Raw genomic sequence first — 19,720 nt, forward strand, 5'->3', positions numbered from 1 at the left:
CCATTTGACAGACAGAACTGGATCAACAGAAATTGTAAATGTCATTCATGGTTTGTTTTGTCTACAGAGATGCAAGCAAAAGCGACCGGTACTTTATTTTAGATCAAGGATGTCTGGGCTTTTTTTTTTTAACCAAAAATATACTTTTATACTTTTAAAGACAACCACCCCTTCCACGATCAACCTGTTTCCACATGCATGGATGCATGTGCCCCGCCCACGAGCACGCCATGTTAACAAAAAGCCATAACGGCCCTAACATGAACACAACAGAAAAGCTCGCTACATACAAAAACTTTTGGAGTGTGTACATTTATGAACTCTTAACTCATTCAGTGCCATTCCCGAATGTATTCGGGAATTGGTAATATGACATAAAGCGCCATTCCGAATTTGTTCGGGTTTTGATTTTTCTTGCGGGAGGGTGCCGATAAAGCGTTGTTCTGACCTCTGGCAATGTTTTTTCCCTTTCATGAGGGGGCAGCATTTGCCTTTTGTAAAGCCGTCCCCACTTGCAGCTCATATTACTCCAGACCCACATAGTTTACGAATTAACTCTTTTTTTCTTATAAAAGAAGAGAGTCTAAGGTTTCTTACGCCGCGTTGAATCTATATGTAGTCCTAAAACTCAATACTCTGTGCTTCCTGGAATTTGAATGAAAATTACAAGAAACCTGGCACTTGACTGGACACGGTTTTTCACTTCGTCTGGCAGTAAATGAGTTAAAAACTGTGCTAACAAATGCATCTATTGTTCACGGTTTTTAGCCCTTTTTCCAAACAATGCACATTTGTTTATTCCTAGAGACGATGTGCAATTGACTATATTTTGACCATATTTTCTCGGCATATTCAAAGCCCATCGTTCATTTACTGCATTGTCGCCATTCCACTTTGCCGGTAAACAATGAACTTCTGTGCTTCACTGTGATACTCAAAGACATCTGATTGAGATTTGAGTGGGTATAATCTAATCCCTTCCCGAGTAATGTAATGGTCATTTTACATTGTCGCTCTGGATAATGTGATTAAGTGGCAGCGTACACGTTGCACAGATTGTTGCTGACAGAGGCCTGACTTGGGTCGGTCACGGAGCATCATGGACGGCCAACCTTATTATGTCAGCAGTCATTACAGTTAAGGACCTTCAAAAGGAGTCACTGCGCGTCGTCTTAATATGACCAGTGTCCACTTGTGTGCGAGCAAAGCTAACGCGCATGGTGGGTCAGCACAGGTTTCACCGAGAAACTCTTGGTAACAAGAAAGGCTGCTGAGATAAATCACCTGTCAGTTTATGGCATCGCTATCGGGTTTAGCAAAGATGTAAGTGGATTTAATATTTAGGCAGATGATGAATCAAGTTAAAATGAGAATAACATCTAGTTTAGCAGTACATGTTTTGTACAGGAGGTGCTCCTACAGTTCTACACGAGAGTCATCAAATCAATCCCATGTTCTTCCATCATGGTTTGGTTTGGGGTCGCCACAAAAATGGACAAAATACGACTTCAACAGACAGTTAGGACGGCGTAAAAATCCTTGGGACCATCTTTTCCGCTCTTGAGGACTTGCACACTTCAAGAACCAAGACAAGGGCAAGGAAAGTCCTCCTGGACCCTTCGCACCCTGCCCACCACCTTTTCCAGCTACTCCCCTCAGGCAGGCGCTACCTATCCACGTGCACCAAATTCAGCAGACATTTAAACAGCTTCTTCCCCCTAGCCATTAACTCTCTAAAAAGTAACCCAAATATAACAGTATTGTGCCTTTTTGCAATTTTTCAAAACCCCGTGGAACAGCATCTCGTTATAATCATGGTAGCTCCAGCCCTAACTTGAACCACTGTTGCTGACCTATATAATCTCCAACACCAGACACTTTCGGGCGCTCAAGGACATCTGCATTATTGCACACTTGATTTAAGTCAAATACCCCTATTGATGACTTTAAAATTGTTCACTGATTTTCTGCATCAACTGTACAACTGTTATTGGATTTTATTCTACCACTGATCACTGTAGCTCTGCTTGATACATTGCCCATTGTTTTAGTTGTATTAAAGTCAAAGTCAAAGTCAGCTTTATTGTCAAATATGCTAATATGCATGACATACAGCACAGATGAAATTACTGTCCTCTCGGACCCAGCATGCAAGGCACTTATAATTACTTAACAAACATAAACATGAAAACTCAAATTTGCCGGGAGAGGGGAGCGCTAAGAGATACCACTTACATTAAGGAATATGATTATATTAGATTAGCCTTGATTTGTGTCGTCCATACTTAAATGGCATGTCTTTTTTTGATGATGATACTCGTGCAGCATGTTCGACAGAAGACAAATTTGTTGTGTGTTCTATACACTTTGCCAATCAAGATGAGTCTGATACTGAATCTTGGATAGACTGGGTTGGAAATTGCCAAAAACCACAACAGAAAAGAACGGCCTTTACGGGTGTCGCGGTTTGCAAGGGTGGTGATGGCAGTTGTGGATACAATGACCCGACAGCGTGGACGTTACGGCTCGTCGAGTGACTCAATTCAAACTCGACGCGGCGTGGGCTAACGTGGACGCGAACTGCCCGGCAACGGGGAAACGAGACCGGTCCATAGCAGCTCCGGGATCCAGCGGTGAGTGGGTTCTCGGACTGACGTGGATGCAACTCGTCGTGGATGTGACTCAATTCAACATGCACGATGACAGCGTGGCTGGACGTGGGCGTGCACTGCCAGACACCCAGTGTCACCCTGGACGGCCACCTGGAAGGAGGTCTTGGCCGGACATTGATGTGGACGTTACGGCTCGTCGAGTGACGCAATTCAAACTCGACCAGTTGTGGGCTAACGTGGACGTTGCACTGCCAGGCACAGGGTGGAAATGAGACCGGTCCGTTGTACCCGCGGGATCCGATGGTGGGTCATTCTGTCACTGTTTGCAAGGTGGTGATGGCAGTTGTGGATCCCAAAAAGCAGGCAGGAGGGAGCAGCAGGTTGTATTTGAGAAATTGTATTAAAATAAAGTCAACAGGAACAAAATCTAAAACGTTAAAATCATTTGAACAGAAAAATACAAAGTATCAAAAGAAAAACCAAGAGTAAAAGTCTGCCAAGATGGAACAAACACATGCATAGCATACAATGCATACACAATGCATACACAATGCATACAATTGCATACAAGAGATACAATGCATTCAACAATGACCCGACAGTGAATGGTCGTGCCGGGAGTCCCTTTTGAGTGTCACTGATTGGGAATGATCAGCACCTGCGAGGCAGCAGGCAGGGCTGACAGCGCTACCCGTTGGTCGCCAATCCGAATGTGGCAGTCCGCCACTGATGAAGATGACCAGTACCTGTGCAGTTGCAGGCGGGGACAACAGCGCCACCCGTTGGTCGCAAACCAGATCATGACAGTGCCTGTGTGTGTGTGTGTATGTGTAGCGCATTTTCATTCATTAACGGCTTTTTTTTAATGTAATATTTTCAACAACAGCGAATAGTAGGATATCTTTTGTCTTTCTTTTAATAATATTAAGCATGACTAATTATGACTTACTTATTTCCTCAGTTGAAGAGCTTGAGGGGCGAATGTAGTGGGGGGGTTGCAATCAGAGCCATAAAAATGTATTTTTATTTGTATCGATTAAATCATTTTGTTCAGCGTGGTAATTTCTTTATGACTGCAATGTAAACTTTTATGACGCTATTGTGATTTACATTTTTTGATTTTTTGTTTCGAAATTGTGACAATGACATCTTTCTTTTTTAATTTCAATTCAAACATTCTTCCAATTTTATTTGACAGTAATATTGCCATAACCTGATTGCGATGAAGAAATGAGGGAAGCCAACTTTGGGCTTCTGACGTAAAAGGTATTGAGCAACTAGTTCCATTTTCAAATATTTTGTCCCAAGTTCTGAACTTGCGACCCCAAAAAAAAGCATGTTACAAATCAATAAATGAGTCATATTATGTAAAATAGAGTTTCTCTTGTTTTTTTTTGTTTTTTTTTGCATTGATAACGTCGTTAATGGGCCCTTGAAGCTCTACCGCCATTCCAATTTTGTCCAATAGACGTCTGTGACCAGCAGCTGGTGGAGTGTGTTAATATCGATGTCACAGCAGCTGGCTGCACTCATCCTGTTAGCTCTGTGCCATTATCTCTCCCCCGCCCCTCCTTCAAAGCTCCTGCCGCGTGCCATTCTCATTTTAATACTCCAGACTCATTTGAGCGTCTTTATGGACTTATCATATTAAACATTTATCGCAGCCATTTTCCCTAAACCAAGCATGTTTATTCAACACTTAGGGGACTGCCGCACAACTCCTTTCAGCAACCCCCCACCCTGTACGCACGCCGCCTTATTTTCTACTTTACCTCATTTCTACCCCCCTCCCCCCCTACCCCATCCAGGTTTATTACGGCTCTCCATGCACCACGGGCTGAATAAAAAGGAGCAATATTTGTCTACACTTCTTCTCTACTGCTCTCCGGTCATGATTCCCTCAAGTGATGGATGCTGTTGGAGACCAAAGAAACACAAATGTATTCTGGGCATTTTAATACTGTGAATGAATCATGTCTTAATTTAATCATCTGATCAAATAGTGATTAGCATAATCACTGGTGGGGATGGATGCTCCAGAAAGAGAAGCACGAAGCAATACATAATAGACCAGCGTCTGACAACAGTGTGTGGGGATACTTAACACCATGTAAATGACGACATTCGGCCCTCTCGTCTAAATTACTCCCTTAACTACATCATTGTCTTCACTTTTACTGTTAAATGAAACAGTTCAGTCAGTCAGTTTTTCACAGTCGAGCAGACACTCGGCGTGGCAGACACTCGGCGTGGCTCTCCTTGCCTTGGTTTGGGGCACTAACCTTTCCATTTCAAAATGGAAGCTGCACAAAAAAGTGCATGTTCCTGCATGTTTTCCTATGGAAGAGGATGAGGGCCAACGAAGAACTAAAAATGTTTGCAAATTTTCATTTTCATCTCAGAATTATGATTTTAAAGTCAGAATTATGAGAATGTAACCAACATTCTGAGATTGAAGTCATAATTTTGAAAATAAAGTCAGAATTCTGACTTTAAAGTCATAATTCTGTGATTAAAGTCGTCCGAATTCTGGGAATAAAGTCAGAATTCTGAGATTGAAGTCAGATTTCTGACTTTAGAGTCATATTTCTGTGATTAAAGTCAGAATTCTGAGAATATCGTGATAATCTTGCCAACTTTATTTTTATTTCTTCATTGGCCCTAATCCTCTTCTGCATTCTGCGGTAAAAGGTCGCTTCGCAACTTTAATCAGTACCTATACTCCCACCTTGGATGCTGACGATAACACCAAAGAGGCTTTCTACCAGTCCCTGGATGCAACCATATCTAAAATCCCTGCCTCTGATAAACGTGTTCTGATGGGTGACTTCAATGCCCAAGTAGGTACTGATGCCAGGCTCTGGAAACAAGTAATCGGAAGGCACGGGACGCAACAGCAATGGCCTCCGATTCCTTACTCTGTGCTCTGAGCATAAGCTGATTGTAACCAACAGCATCTTTCAGCTGAAAAAGAAATACATCACATCATGGTTGCATCCCAGGTCCAAACATTGGCACCTACTGGACTACATCATCACAAGGCAACTGTCACGGTTTGCAAGGTGGTGATGGCAGGTGCGGATCCCAAAAAGCAGGCAGGAGGGAGCAGGAGGTTGTTTGACAAATTGTATTAAATTAAAGTCAGCAGGAACAAAATGTAAAACATCAAAATCATCTGAATGGAAAAAATACAAAGTAGCAAAAGAAGACCAAAAGTAAAAGTCCGCCAACGTCAAACAAACACATACACAATGCATGCAGCAAACAAGCAGCAAACAATTAATCGACCACGGATGGTCGTGCCGGGTGTCCTTTTAAGTGACAGTGATTATAACGACCAGCACCTGCAAGGCTGCCGGCAGGGCTGACGTCGCTACCCGTTGGTCGCCAATCTGATTGGAACGACCAGCACCTGTGCAAGTGCAGGCGGGGCCGACAGCGCCCCCCGTTGGTCGCCAACCAGATTATGACAGTACCCCCCCTTCAAGGGGCTGCTTCCAGAAGTCCCAACAGTCTCCCAAAAGGTCCACTCGCCAGGGAACGGTCGGTGGAGAGGGCAACCGCTGCCTCTCCAGCACACGGCGGGCGGCGGCCCGATGGGAACGGGACTCGGCCTGGGGTTGACAAAGACGCGGCACGGATCGTCGTGGGCATGAGTACGATGCCTCTCGCACGTTCACGCGACGGCGCATGGCTCAACGTGGACGTCGCACTTCCAGGCGCAGAATGGTACCCCGTACGGCCGTATGGGACCAGGTCTCGGCCGGACGCCGACGTGGGCGCGAACTGCCCGGCACCGGGGGAACGAGAGCAGTCCAGAGCCGCTCCGGGATCCAGCGGTGAGTGGGGTCTCGGACTGACGTTGACGCGGACGTTGCACGGCTCGTCGTGGATGAGACTCAATTCGTCATGCACGACGACAGCGTGGCTGGATGGGGGCGTGCACAGCCAGTCACCCAGTGTCACCCTGGACGGCCACCTGGAAGGAGGTCTCGGCCGGACGTTTACGTGGACGTTACGGCTCGTCAAGTGACGAAATTCAAACTCGACGAGGCTCGGGCTAACGTGGACGTAGCATTGCCAGGCACAGGGTGGAAATGAGACGGGTCCGATGTACCTGCGGGATCCGATGGTTGGTCGGTTCATTCTGTCACGGTTTGCGAGGTGGTGATGGCGGGTGCGGATCCCAAAAAGCAGGCAGGAGGGAGCAGGAGGTTGTTTGACAAATTGTATTAAAATAAAGGTCAGCAGGAACAAAATGTAAAACATCAAAATCATCTGAATGGAAAAAATAGAAAGTAGCAAAAGAAGACCAAAAGTAAAAGTCCGCCAAGGTTAAACAAACACATACACAATGCATGCAGCAAACAAGCAGCAAACAATGAACCGGCACCGGATGGTCGTGCTGGGTGTCCTTTTAAGTGTCAGTGATTAAACGACCAGCAACTGCGAGGCTGCAGGCAGGGCTGACGTCGCTACCCGCTGGTCGCCAATCTGATCGGGTAACGATCAGATTGGATCAGATAAACAACCAGCACCTGTGCAGGTGTAGGCGGGGCCGACAGCGCCCCCCGTTGGTCGCCAACCAGATCATGACAGCAACGAGCCCAAAATGACGTCTGCATCACGCGGGCCATGCGTGGGGCTGAATGCTGGACTGATCATCGAATGATCAAGTCCAGGCTCAAGCTGAGAATTCGACCTCCTCATAAGAAACAGCAACCCCAAAGGCGCCTTAACTCCAGGACCCTGGAGTCCCCAGAATGTGCAGCCAGCTACCGCAACAAGCTGGCAGAGGGACTTGCCAGCCTGGACAAGGACACCAGTAACGGTGCCCTTGATGTTGAAAGCAGGTGGAAAAATTTGAGGACAACAATTCATCAAGCTGCCTCTGAGACCATCGGCTTTACTCAAAAACGTCACCAAGACTGGTTCGATAACAGCTCAGCTGCCATACAGGAGCTTCTGGAAGCCAAGCGCAAAGCCCATACCACACTTCTCTCCAACCCTCACTCTCCACTTCTCCTCTCTCACTACAAGGCCATCTGTGGTGAAACACAGAAACAGCTGAGGATTATGGAAAATAAGTGGTAGCTCAGCAAGGCCCAAGAAATCCAGAGGCATGCAGACAACAACAACACACACGCCTTCTATGATGCTGTAAAATCCCTGCAGGGCCCACAAAGACAATACATTGTTCCAGTTAGATCTGCAGACGGTTCTGCACTACTGAAGGACAATCATCTAATACTTGAGCGCTGGGCAGAGCACTTTGACTCCCTGCTCAACCAAGTAAACCCTTCAGACCCATCTGTCCTTGGCTCCCTCCCAGAGCTTCCATCAGTTCTCTCCCTTGATGAACCTCCTCAGTTCACAGAGGTCCTCTCTTCAATCAGGAGCCTTAAAAACAACAAAAGCCCTGGCCCTAATGGCCTTCCAGCTGAGGTTTTCCTGACAGAGCAACTTTACCACCTCATCTGCAGCATCTGGCAAAACGGGACACTTCCTTAGGAATGGAAAGACAGCAATATTGTCACCATTTATAAAAGGAAGGGGGACAAATCAGTCTGTGGCAACAGCCATGGCATCTCCCTGCTTTCTGTTGCTGGCAAGATTCTTGCAAAAGTAATGCTGTTCCGTCTTACATCGCACATTACCGAAGACATACTCCCAGAGACACAATGCGGCTTCAGAAAGGATCGAAGCACTCTGGACATGATCTTCGCTGCGCGCCAAGTTCAGGAGAAATACAGGGAACAAAACAAGGACATCTATATCACCTTCATCGACCTTACCAAGGCATTTGACACAGTTAACCGTGACATTCTCTGGACCATACTGCAGTAATTTGGCGTCCCCTCCAAATTTCTCGCCATCCTTAAAGAGTTCCACAGCGGCATGCAAGCAACTGTACTTGTTGGTGGCCAGCAATCTTCCCCTTTCCCTGTGGAATACGGGGTGAAGCAGGGCTGTGTACTGGCCCCTGCTATATTCAACCTGTTCCTGATGGCAGCTACGCTCCTCTTCCATAAGTCCATCCAGGAAGGTGGTGGCGTACAAATTCCGCCAGGATGGTAGCCTGTTTGACATCAGACGCCTACAGGCCAAGACCAAGACCCTGATCAGCGGCATCCACGAGTTACATTATGCAGATGATTGTGCTCTGCTGGCCCACAGCCCAGCTGCCATGCAACATGCCCTTGATACCATGTCCTCCATCTACCGATCACTTGGTCTCGTCATCAATGTAACCAAAACGGAGGTCATGGCAAAAGAGAGTTCTCCACCCCCAGTGTTCACCCTCAGTGGCACACCCTCAAGGTTGTCCAACAATTCAGCTACCTCGGCAGCATTCTAACACCCTCCAGTGAAATTGATGAGGACATCCAGGCCCGCATGAATCAAGCCTTCAAAGATTTTGGCAGATTGCGTATTCATGTGTTCGAAAACAACCACTTAAGAACTCCAACATAAGTCGCAGTCTACCAAGCAGTGTGTGTGTCCACGCTGCTATATGGCGCAGAAGCCTGGACCATCTATCGACGCCATGTGAGACACCTTGATGCATTCCACATCAGGTGTCTCCAACGAATCCTTGGCATCACCTGGCAGGATCGTATCCCACACACTGACATCCTTCAACGCACTGCCTCCACCAGTATCGAGGCTATACTAGCAAAGAGGCAACTCCGGTGGTTGGACATGTAATCCGGATGCCTCGGTGCCGCTTGCCTCGACAGGTGCTTTATGGACAACTATTGTCAGCGAATAGGAAGCCTGGTGGTCCTAAGCTGCGATACAAGGACCAGCTTAAACAGACTCAAAAGAAATGCAACATCAAGCCCAGCGATCTGAGTCAGCTGCAGCTAACAGGCCACTCTGGCGTTCCTTATGCCACGAAGGGGTGACACAACTTGAAGACAAACACACACAGAAGAGGATCGTGCGGCACCAGCAAAGACACCTTTGTGCTGCTCCAGTACCGGTCCGGGCCTCACATGTCCCGAATGTGGCAGGATTTGTGGCTCCAGAATCTGGCTTCATTGTCACCTACAGTGGCATCGCCACCAGCGACAATAACCACTGTCCAATACCCCACATAAGAATGGAAGCTATGTCATCTTCGACTTCGATGGACTGCCAAGAGAGAGAGAGAAGACACCACAAATGTGAAAAGAGGGTTGGTGAAATCGAGGAATACCACAGAGTGTTAAGATTATTGACAATGCGCTCAGTCTCACACCAGGCTTGGGGATCAATGAGCGCCTGAAAGGACATAAATCACTGCATGACACACCCACCAAGCTCCTCAATTAAACTCGCAGTGCAAGCACAATTGCACACAGTAAACCGCATGTTGTTTTTGCAGCTTGTACAGACCGGTACAAGAAAATGTGGAAAAATCAGTGCATACAGCTCGGTTACAGTATAATTCATTAGTGTTTTAGTGTTTTAAACCTCCTGACCTCGAATCCATGCCATGTTTAACCTCAGTCACTGCCAGGCGTGCAAAAATGCGTCCACTCCAGTGCCAGGGTTTTGTTTTTGTCATTGTCACTCAAAGTCCAGGACCCACAGAATATTGAGTTTTAGGACTACATAAACATTCAATACAGCGTTAGAAACCTTAGACCAGGGGTTTCAAAGTCATTTTTTGCCGCGGGCCACATTGTGGTTACGGTTTACTCCTGCGGGTCGCTATGAATTTGGGGAATCCATTAGAATGTTTAATCCTCTCGACATATTACATTTGGTCGCATGACAAATTAATACATAACTAGTTTTCAAATCTAAAGTCAAGAAAAATGACTGTTATTGTGGATTTCTCACGACAATTTGTAATTTTGGTTCGGACTTTAGCAAGCATCATGGAATTTCAAAAGTTAGATTTGCTTTCATGGGCCGAATAAAATGATGTCGCGGGCCAGATTTGGCACCCGGGCCTTGACTTTGAGACCTGTGCCTTAGACTCTCTTCTTTTATCAGAAAAAAAAGTTATTTAATTCCTAGGTTATATGGGACTGCAATATCATGAGGTGCAGGTGGGGGTGTCTGTACAAAGGCAAATGCTGCCCCCTCGTGGAAGGGAATAAAAATTGCCAGAGGTCACACCAGCGCTTTATCAGCAACCCAGCAAGAAAGACCAAAACCTGAACAAATTCAGGAATGGCACTCCACGACATGTTTTCAATTACCGCCAAAAATTGGGTATGGCAGTGAATGAGTTAAAAACAGAGAGCAGCAACAGAAAAACCAAGATGGACTCATTTGTCGCTCTGTCGATTCATCCTTGTCTTCTCCATTATTTTGGACAGTGGATCATAACATACCCAGGCAGTGAATATCTCCTGAAAATAAAACGGAGCAGAAGGGTGGAAGTGAAACATCCAAAAGCTGCAATTGGTGGAGACCTAGAAGGTCTGAAAGAGGCTCTGTGTGTGTCATGTGTTACTGTTGACGTGATGGTACACAGCGCCTACCTGTGACAAGTGCAGCACACTAATAGGATATGTCACTTCGACAGGTGCCGAGCGAACGAAAAAGCATCTTTTCTGGTGAAAAGCCAGCCTGAGAGGGGGAACCCCCGCCAGATGTACTACAACCTCGCTTTGCACGCATGATCAAACCCCGACATCTGGCTTGCGGAGAGCTTTTTTGATTTCACTTCTTTCCAAGCCGAATGATATCGTGAACATTTTCATACAAGAGACATTTACACACCGGCTTGTGCGATGACTTCTCCGATTTGCTGGAATCCAAACAGACACAGCGTGATCAGTAATTAGATTTCGCACTGGATGAAGCCTGCACGCATGTTAGTGGCCAAAGCTTGCACTAAATTGGAGTGCCGGATTGTCTCAAGGAGGCGGCGTGCAGCAGGAGAGTAGCCCTCATTATCCCGTGAGTACAAATGAACTCAGTATATCAATTATGATCACATATGAGGGTATCCATTACTCAACATTCACGGCCTTTTAGGATGGAATCACGTAGTGTGAGGAGGATATGAACTGAGAAATCCAGACCATTACGGACTCATATGGAAGCAAAGTGATTCAAGCTGATCGATCACTTCAATACATGTTTTTAACATGTGATTAAATGTCATGGGCAGTGATCTAAAGTCTGCCATTAAGCCGTAATTATTAGCTCATAAACATTCTGCAAGTGCAAGACAGCGAAGCTGGTCACATTGACAACATAGAAGACGATCTCAGTCATCTTTGGGGAACACCTTGAACCTGTTGCCATCCAATTGCAAGGCACACACAAATGAACAGCCACTCATGCAAGATTTTGGATTATGTGATGAAATCAGAGCACCCAAAGAAAACCCATGCCGGCATGGGAGAACATGCAAACTGCACATGGGGAGGCCGGGCATTGATCCTGGCAACTCTGCACTGGGACATGACAAAATTGCCAGGCCAACTAATCGTGCTGCAAGCTAGCGCACACGCTTAGCGAGACCTTACGCATTTCCAAGCTTTTCCTCAGAGAAAAGGTCAGCGATAATTGAGATAAAAATTTAATTGCGTGATCCCTTGATCTCTGCCTAACTGTTATCGTATAAAAGACATACGTGATTAAGTCCTTAAGCATCGGATTAAGCCTCATGCGTCTGTGTAAATTTCATTGCTGCTCTTTTTCGCATATTTGTAGCGAGAATGTGAATATGGCATTTTAACTTATTGTTTTGCCTTGAGGCAGCTCTCGGGCAAAGGTGGAATTTGTTTCCATTTTTCTTGAATATTGATGGCTGAATGGGGTCATTTGTGCACTGGGAGAAAATACACTTTTGAATGTCTTTTGAACAAAAACTTGAAAAAAAAAGAAACAATCTAAAACTCAATTTTAAGGAAAACCACTGTTTTACCACATCCCATTCAAATTGTGTGATAATTAAATAATTTTAACCCAAAAAAATCATTTTTGTTTTTGCTGTTGTTGAAAAATAAATGTGATTCTTTATCATCATTGTCCAATAGACTTGCTTTTTTTTAGTTGGAATGATCAAGATGAATATTGAAAAAAATGTAAGGGGATTAGAGCTCCTTCAGGTTTACTGTATGCTGTAATTAGCTGAATAGCAACTGACAGTGGGTGAATGAGTTTATGTTTGGACAGGCATTTGTTTAAATAGTATTGTGAGTTGACTTGATATATGTTTTTTTAAGTCACTCATATATTGCATGCAAACTACAACTTATATATACATATAACATATATATACATATACATATACATACATACATACATACATGCACACGCACACGCACACACACACATATATGTAAATATATATATATATATATATATATATATATATATATATATATAAGAATGGAGGTTACCATAGAGACCGGCCAGGGAGAATGTGATAGGCCTAACTCTGAAACAGCAAGAATTGTCTAGAAACCAATCACTGCACTTCCTCCTGTCTACAAGGTCATTCGTTCAGTCTGACAACGCCTGCTCATCCGGTGAGCAGCTCATTTTCGACCTTATCAGCAATAGTTCATCAAGAGGAGTCTCTGGTTACATCGAATAAAATGACACAAGCAGCAAGTGAAACATTTTCAAAAAATAAATAAAATGTAAAATCGAGGTGACAAAGTAATACACACGCACAATGTCTCCACACAGCCGCCTAACTCAATATTCATTGTTTTCCACGGGCTGGTTCAATAATCCCTCGCGCAATAAAAATACAGCCTCTTGCATAGGGGCTGATGTAATGTCACAGTCAGATGATTATGATTGATGAGAATTCCTTATTGTTCTTTTATGAGTTTCAGGCCAAGCTGAAGAAGCGAAACACCATTTTAGTCAGCGTCAATATATGGGGCTGGATGAAAAAAAATAAAGCAGCAAAAAAAACCGCAACGCCGAGACCAAAATCCATTCCAAAGCCTTATCATTTTAGGCAGAAGGGAAAATCCATTTTAGGGACAGACTGTGTCACATCACGGCTCCTCAATGGAGCTCAAATGTATTCATACCTGTAAAATACGGAATTCCCCACATTTCTGCTTTGTGCATTCAGCTTTTCTTGACCCTCCATTTTGAATGCGTACAATGATGAGAAGAAAAAAAAATCCATTCTCTTCGCCTTCATCGACCCTGCCTTTTGTACACACCCAGGCGGCCGTAATTTCCTCCTTGCAGAAAAGACGCTGGCCGGCAACCGAATGCCATAAACTATCAATTTTATTTTATTGATTATAGAAATGAAAATTCATGACACAGATAAGCATGCGCAGCATCCGCGATATGGATGTGCTGTCCTCACACTAATATATGGGTCTAACAAAAACTATAAGCAAATCTGAACGCATTTCAAAGGATGGGGAGACTTTTGGACATTTCAATTGAGAATAAATATTTGGTGTGTGTTTTAAGCTAGTCCCAAAATTCAAATAAATACGAGCTCTGTGCTACATCATCACAATTTAGTTTGGGAATACTTTAACATGTTGAATTGGTTTGGTAAATAAAACCAACATAGACCAACCTCAGTGATGGAGAAAAGTGGGATTGATAAATTCGGATTTTATTTCAATGTGCCATAAATGACACCATCCATTTGTTGTTTTCAGTTTTACGTTCATACATTTTTACGCCTGTTAAAATGCAAATCTAAGTAAATGTGCTTTGGGAAGGACAGCGACAAATCAAATGTTCACTATATCAAATACGTCACCTATTACTAAGGGCCACGGCGGCGCAGAGAGAATATGTAGCATCAACGTTCCTATATAAAAAAACATTATTTTCCATCATGAGTTCTAAAATGACTCCCCGAAAACAAGTCCAATTGCTGCATATGATTGCAAACAGATACACATTGTCCAATTGATGCTTTGATAGGCTAGAAGTGCATTTTGGTTAGTGGTCTTAAAAGGTTTGATATGCCTCTCGCACATGCTTCACCTATATCAAGGGTGTCAACCTTTGGACAGCCATGAAAAATCAATTTCTGGTGAGCTATTTTCACTCTCCTTTCACTTCTATGTGTCATGTGCATCAATAATAAATACTGTACCAATACTCCAAACAAATTCAGTAGAAAGGATTCAACTTACCATTCAAGATGCTCTGGAACAAGGTAAAAGCCAATATCCACATGCCCTGCTCCGTTCAATCCCCCTCCACAGCTATGCCTTCTCTTCTTCCTCACACGAATGCCTTCCCGGCGTTCTCTTCAGAGCATTTTGGGTGATGTCAAACATTTGTCTCCAAGCAAGCTGCCTGAGTCTCGTAGTTTTAATTTCTCCTTGTTACTTTTTTTGATTATTTTTGCCCCACTTTTGGAGCAGCAATGAGCCCGGTGATTGTCTCAGAGAGAGCTGTGCACTCTCCTCTGCTCTGCGCCTTGCTGCCTCTCAGAAGGATGCTGAAGGGTGAATGAAGCCCAGGTGTGCATCTGTGTGTGCGCGCGCTTGAGTGTGTGCGTGCGTGTGTGAGTGTGATGCTGAGTCAGAGGCGTGCACAAACAGAGCATTTAACAAAACAAGGCTTAACTAATTCGAGAAAAAAAAACCTCAATTAACTAACATGTTATGTTATGGAGAAGGAGGACTTGCAAAATCAAAAAGAAAAAGATACTGGGTTTGGTTTTTTTTTGTGCAAAGATTCCAAAGTCAAATTATCTTCATCGCCCTTGTGCGTCAAGCAAGAGGCAAGCGAGCGCATCTTCCCCACTGACGCTCTGTGTAATCGCACCGCACGGACTCCGGGAGCATTACTTTGAATAAAACACCCATCACCCTACCCCCACCCCCTGCTCTGCCCCTTCAGACGGTTTAATTCCTCATTGCCTTAAAGGAACAGAGGCGGAGACCGGCGGGTGTCCTGCAGGCAACACGCCACCAGACAGGATGTTAATTTGCATTAAAAATGCAGAGGCACCTAGTGCCCTCTTCAACATCCCAATAAGTACAAAAAAAGTATGACATCCATTTACATGTGGGCTATAATTAAAATAAAACTGTCAATCACATGATTCTCCTCGTTTCCAATGTCATTGATTGGTGGCTCGGGTTGTGTTCATCATCATTCACTCATTGCCCATTCTCGAATTATGACAGGGACATTTCCACTGATAGATTTCCTGCAACACAGCGTCTTCCTTGTTCTGAACATTTTGTTGAAGAGAAGCTTCCATGCTGAATAAAGTTGAATAACTCATTTACTGCCAGACGGGCAAACATGTGTTTTTGTCATTGTCACTCGAATTCCGGGACCCACAGAATATTGAGTTTTAGGATTACATAAATATTCAATTCAGTGTAATAAACTTTAGACCAGGGGTGTCAAAGTCATTTTTTGCCGCAGGCCACATTGTAGTTATGGTTTCCTCTCGAGGGCCGTTATGAATTTGGGGAACCCATTAGAATGTTTAAATCCCTTCAAATATTACATATAGAGCACACAGCAAATTAATGAATAACTCGTTTCAAATCTGAAGTCAAGAATAATGATTTTTATTGTGGTTGACATCCAAAAATATGAAATTTTGGCTAAGATTTTAGCAATCATCATGAAATTTAACAAGTTTGATTTGCTTTCGCGGGCCGAAAAAAATGATGTGGCGGACCGGATTTGGCCCGCGGGCCTTGACTTTGACACCTTTGCCTTAGACTATCTTCTTTCATCAGAAAAAAGCGTTAATTCCTAAATTATATGGGTTTGGAGTTATATGAACTTGAAATGAGGGCGGCTGTCCAAAATACAATACAATACTGGTTTATATTGCGCTCTAACAACAGCTGAAGCTGGAACACAGCGCTAACATGAAAAAAGGGAAATGCTGCCCCCTTGTGGAAGGGGAAAACCATTGTCAGAGGCCATGGGCAGAGCTTTATCGGCACCCAAACAAGAAAAAACAAAACCCAAACAAATTTTAGTATGATCCTCGACACCATATTTTCAATTCCCGAATAAATTCATGAAGAGCAGTGAATGAGTTAAAAAAAATTCCGGATACAAATGAATGTATGGGCATGATCTAGAAATAGGTCACTAGTGATGGGACATTGTGATTTTCTTGGTAAATTGGTGTAATGATAGATAAACAGCTATAGTAAAGTTTCCCTGCTTGGACACCATCTTGACAATAAAAGCTGTTCTGATTTACGGCGAAGGTTTTCAAATGTTATGACAACATCGCACACTCAACTGCAGGGGAACGGGTACGTCGGAGTTTGTTCTGACTTATGATTTGTCAGGAGAGAAAAGGCAGCCCGATCCTGTTGGGGCATTCACAAGGACATCCAATGTCACAGATTGAATGGGGTGTAATTAGATGAACATTGGACAAACAATAGAGGATAACAACAAATATTTTGAATTTGTCCGAAATAATTCACAAAAAGGAAACTATACATGCAGGAGAAATCATTGCATAAAATTTAGGGTTAAATCAGAGCAACCCCCCACCCGTCTGACACATGCATGCATGCATGCACACATGCATGCTCTACGCTGCCTCCCCCAAACCCTGTAATCCTGCCAACACCGGCAACGGCACTATCTCTCCATTTTAATGCCTGCCTTGAAGTCAAGGGTGTAGCAGTAGTAGGCGCGGAAGCCCACCGGGCCTGTCCACAGAGCTGGCTTACGCTCGATGTGATATTACCGGCAGGGTAGTAGTCTGCATCTCATTCTCTTTTCCACATGACGGAATATAAGGAGAGTCATGTTTATTTACTGCAGGATATCCAATCTCTGAACTCATTTTAAGGCTGAGGCAAGGACGCTGCCAAAAAAAGGTTGTGGAGTAGATAAATTCACAGCATAGTCATTTTGGTTCCATTCCTTCATATTCACACAGAAATGTATGTATTCCGTTAAGGACGTGATATTTCTGTTTGCTGACCAGACGTGACATGTCGGGGAGGTTTTGTCCACTGTCTGGCAGGGGTCTCCACAACATAACACAATTGTCTACACAGAATTTTGAGTCATCCCATTTAATTGTTAATCCAAATAAATATGAGGTTGACCGAAACCGCTTCATGGATTTTTTTTTTTTTGTGATCTTTAAGGATGCTTCTGTTTTTTCATGCGCTCTAATATAGTCATACTACACTTAAGTACACGCTGCAAAACCTGATGCAGCATGTTAACTTATTCACTGCAATTCACAAATGTATTCGGGAATTGAAAATATGACGTAGAGCGCCATTCCCAAATTTGTTCAGGTCGTGTTTTTTTCGTGTTTGGGTGCCAATAAAGCGCTGACAATGGCCAGTGGCAATGTTTTTTTCTGTATCACAATGGGGCAGCATTTCCCTTTTTTCCATGCTTGGACTTTGTTCCAACTTCATCTGTTGTTAAAGCGCTATATAAACAAATAGTATGTACGGATTGCATTGTATTTTGGACAGCTGTCCTCATTTCAAGCTCATATAACTCCAGACCCATATAATTTAGGAATTAACTATTATTCTTCTGATGAAAGAAGAGAGTCTAATGTTTCTAACGCTGTACTGAATGTTTATGTAGTCCTAAAACTCAATATTCTGTGAGTCCTGGAATTCAAGTGACAATGACAAAAACCTTGGGACTGCAGTTGACACATGTTTGCACGTCTGGCAGGGAAGGAGTTTAAGGGGGGTCCTAGTGTGTAAAGTGTATACACAAAGTCAGACCACTATACACACACACGCGATACGTTGGAAGTTGGCTTGGATGAGCACCCTGTTACAACGCGTGTTTTGACAACAAACAAACATGGGCTAACATACGTACTGATCACTGACAAAAATACAGCAAGTGTGCTTGACTACTCGTCAGGTTGAGTAACGTAAATATGATGAATATTGACATTTTAGGTTCTTAGCTCTCGAGAAGATAACAATGACGATCCACTGCTCCTCATATAAGCTCTACTATCCCTACGGGAAACAGGTGCTGAGTTCATCACTTCAACTAGGAGGACAGCTGAACAATACAATAGATGACTTGTGATGTGAAAGACAATACGTTCAATTTTCACACCGAAGACAAGAGCCTTGACCTTGTCGACAGCACGGAGCGGCATTTGGTGGTAGCTCCTATTCGATAATTTTCAGGCATGCGGGGGGAGTTGCTGAATGTGGACTGCCTTCGTTTTGAAAACATATTCAACGACAAATGATGATTTTACAGGACAAATTGAAGTTCTCCAAATATCTTAGGCAGACCAACAATGTTCTAAATTCAACTCTCTCTATTTTTCATTTGGTTCCACTCCGTGACTACGTGAGAACCGTTAAGTGTTTCTTTGAACTTTCATCACCATGTTGTTGTTCGCATTATTACAGTAGTAATGACTTGACATCAAATCCCACATAATAAAGAAAACAGATAAATAATATGACTGCAATTTTGCACAACAATGACATGATACGAGCATGAATTTAGAAAAAAATCTAAATTTTTCACCGACCATATAGTAAACATGGGTGGAATAGATTTTTGGGTGGGCTTTCGTTTACTGTGTGGGTGGGGGTTCATTTTAACCCCCACAGCATGATGCCCAAACCATGATAAGTGAATGTGACAATGAGACCCTTGGGCAACTGAATGCACAGTCTTGGTTTTGCTGTGTGGCCGTGTGTGTGTGCGTGCGTAATACACACGTATGCACATGAATGCATGCATTTGTCGGAGTAGAGCTCATATGAGACACTTCATGAACACAACACACATTTCACATCCACAAAGCCACAATTCCTCGTTGTGGAAAAGCTCACACTGGAATCTGAACGCTGGTGTTCTTCAATTCACAATTAACTGACAGAGAGTCCCAAATTGATTACCCCTTTCAGAAGTAATTAGTCTAGGGGACTTTTAAAGTAAGTCAAACACAAATTGCAGTGTAACGATGCACAAAAGTGTAATTTTCTTTCTCTTGGCATTTTTGTAGATGAGTAGCAGGAAATGGGTGTTTTCCCCATTGTGGGAGTGAACACTGGCACCTTGATTACCAGCCGATCAAATAGGCTTTGTTTATTCCCTTCAAATTAATAGCAGACAAGGCTTGCACTCTTCCTGACGTAAGTCCGTGTAGAAGATCAAAGTACCGTATTTTCCGGTATATAAGGGGCACCAGAGTATAA

General features: G+C 43.7%; 1 protein-coding gene across 4 annotated transcripts in view; it reads right to left on the minus strand.

The window, feature by feature from the left end:
* Positions 1-15,309, minus strand: part of dscamb (DS cell adhesion molecule b) — a 114,845-nt gene extending 99,536 nt beyond the window's left edge. For all 4 annotated transcript variants that reach the window (XM_089013631.1, XM_089013632.1, XM_089013629.1 and 1 more), the window contains exon 1: positions 14,699-15,309. In XM_089013631.1, coding sequence (XP_088869757.1) covers positions 14,699-14,741 — 43 coding nt within the window. In that variant the 5' untranslated portion in view covers positions 14,742-15,309. The remainder of the gene's footprint in view (positions 1-14,698) is intronic.
* Between the last annotated feature and the right edge of the window lie 4,411 nt (positions 15,310-19,720).

This window comes from Hippocampus bargibanti, linkage group LG14, assembly GCF_051943395.1.
Source record: "Hippocampus bargibanti isolate YZ-2025 linkage group LG14, ASM5194339v1, whole genome shotgun sequence".
NCBI classification, from domain to species: Eukaryota; Metazoa; Chordata; class Actinopteri; order Syngnathiformes; family Syngnathidae; genus Hippocampus; species Hippocampus bargibanti.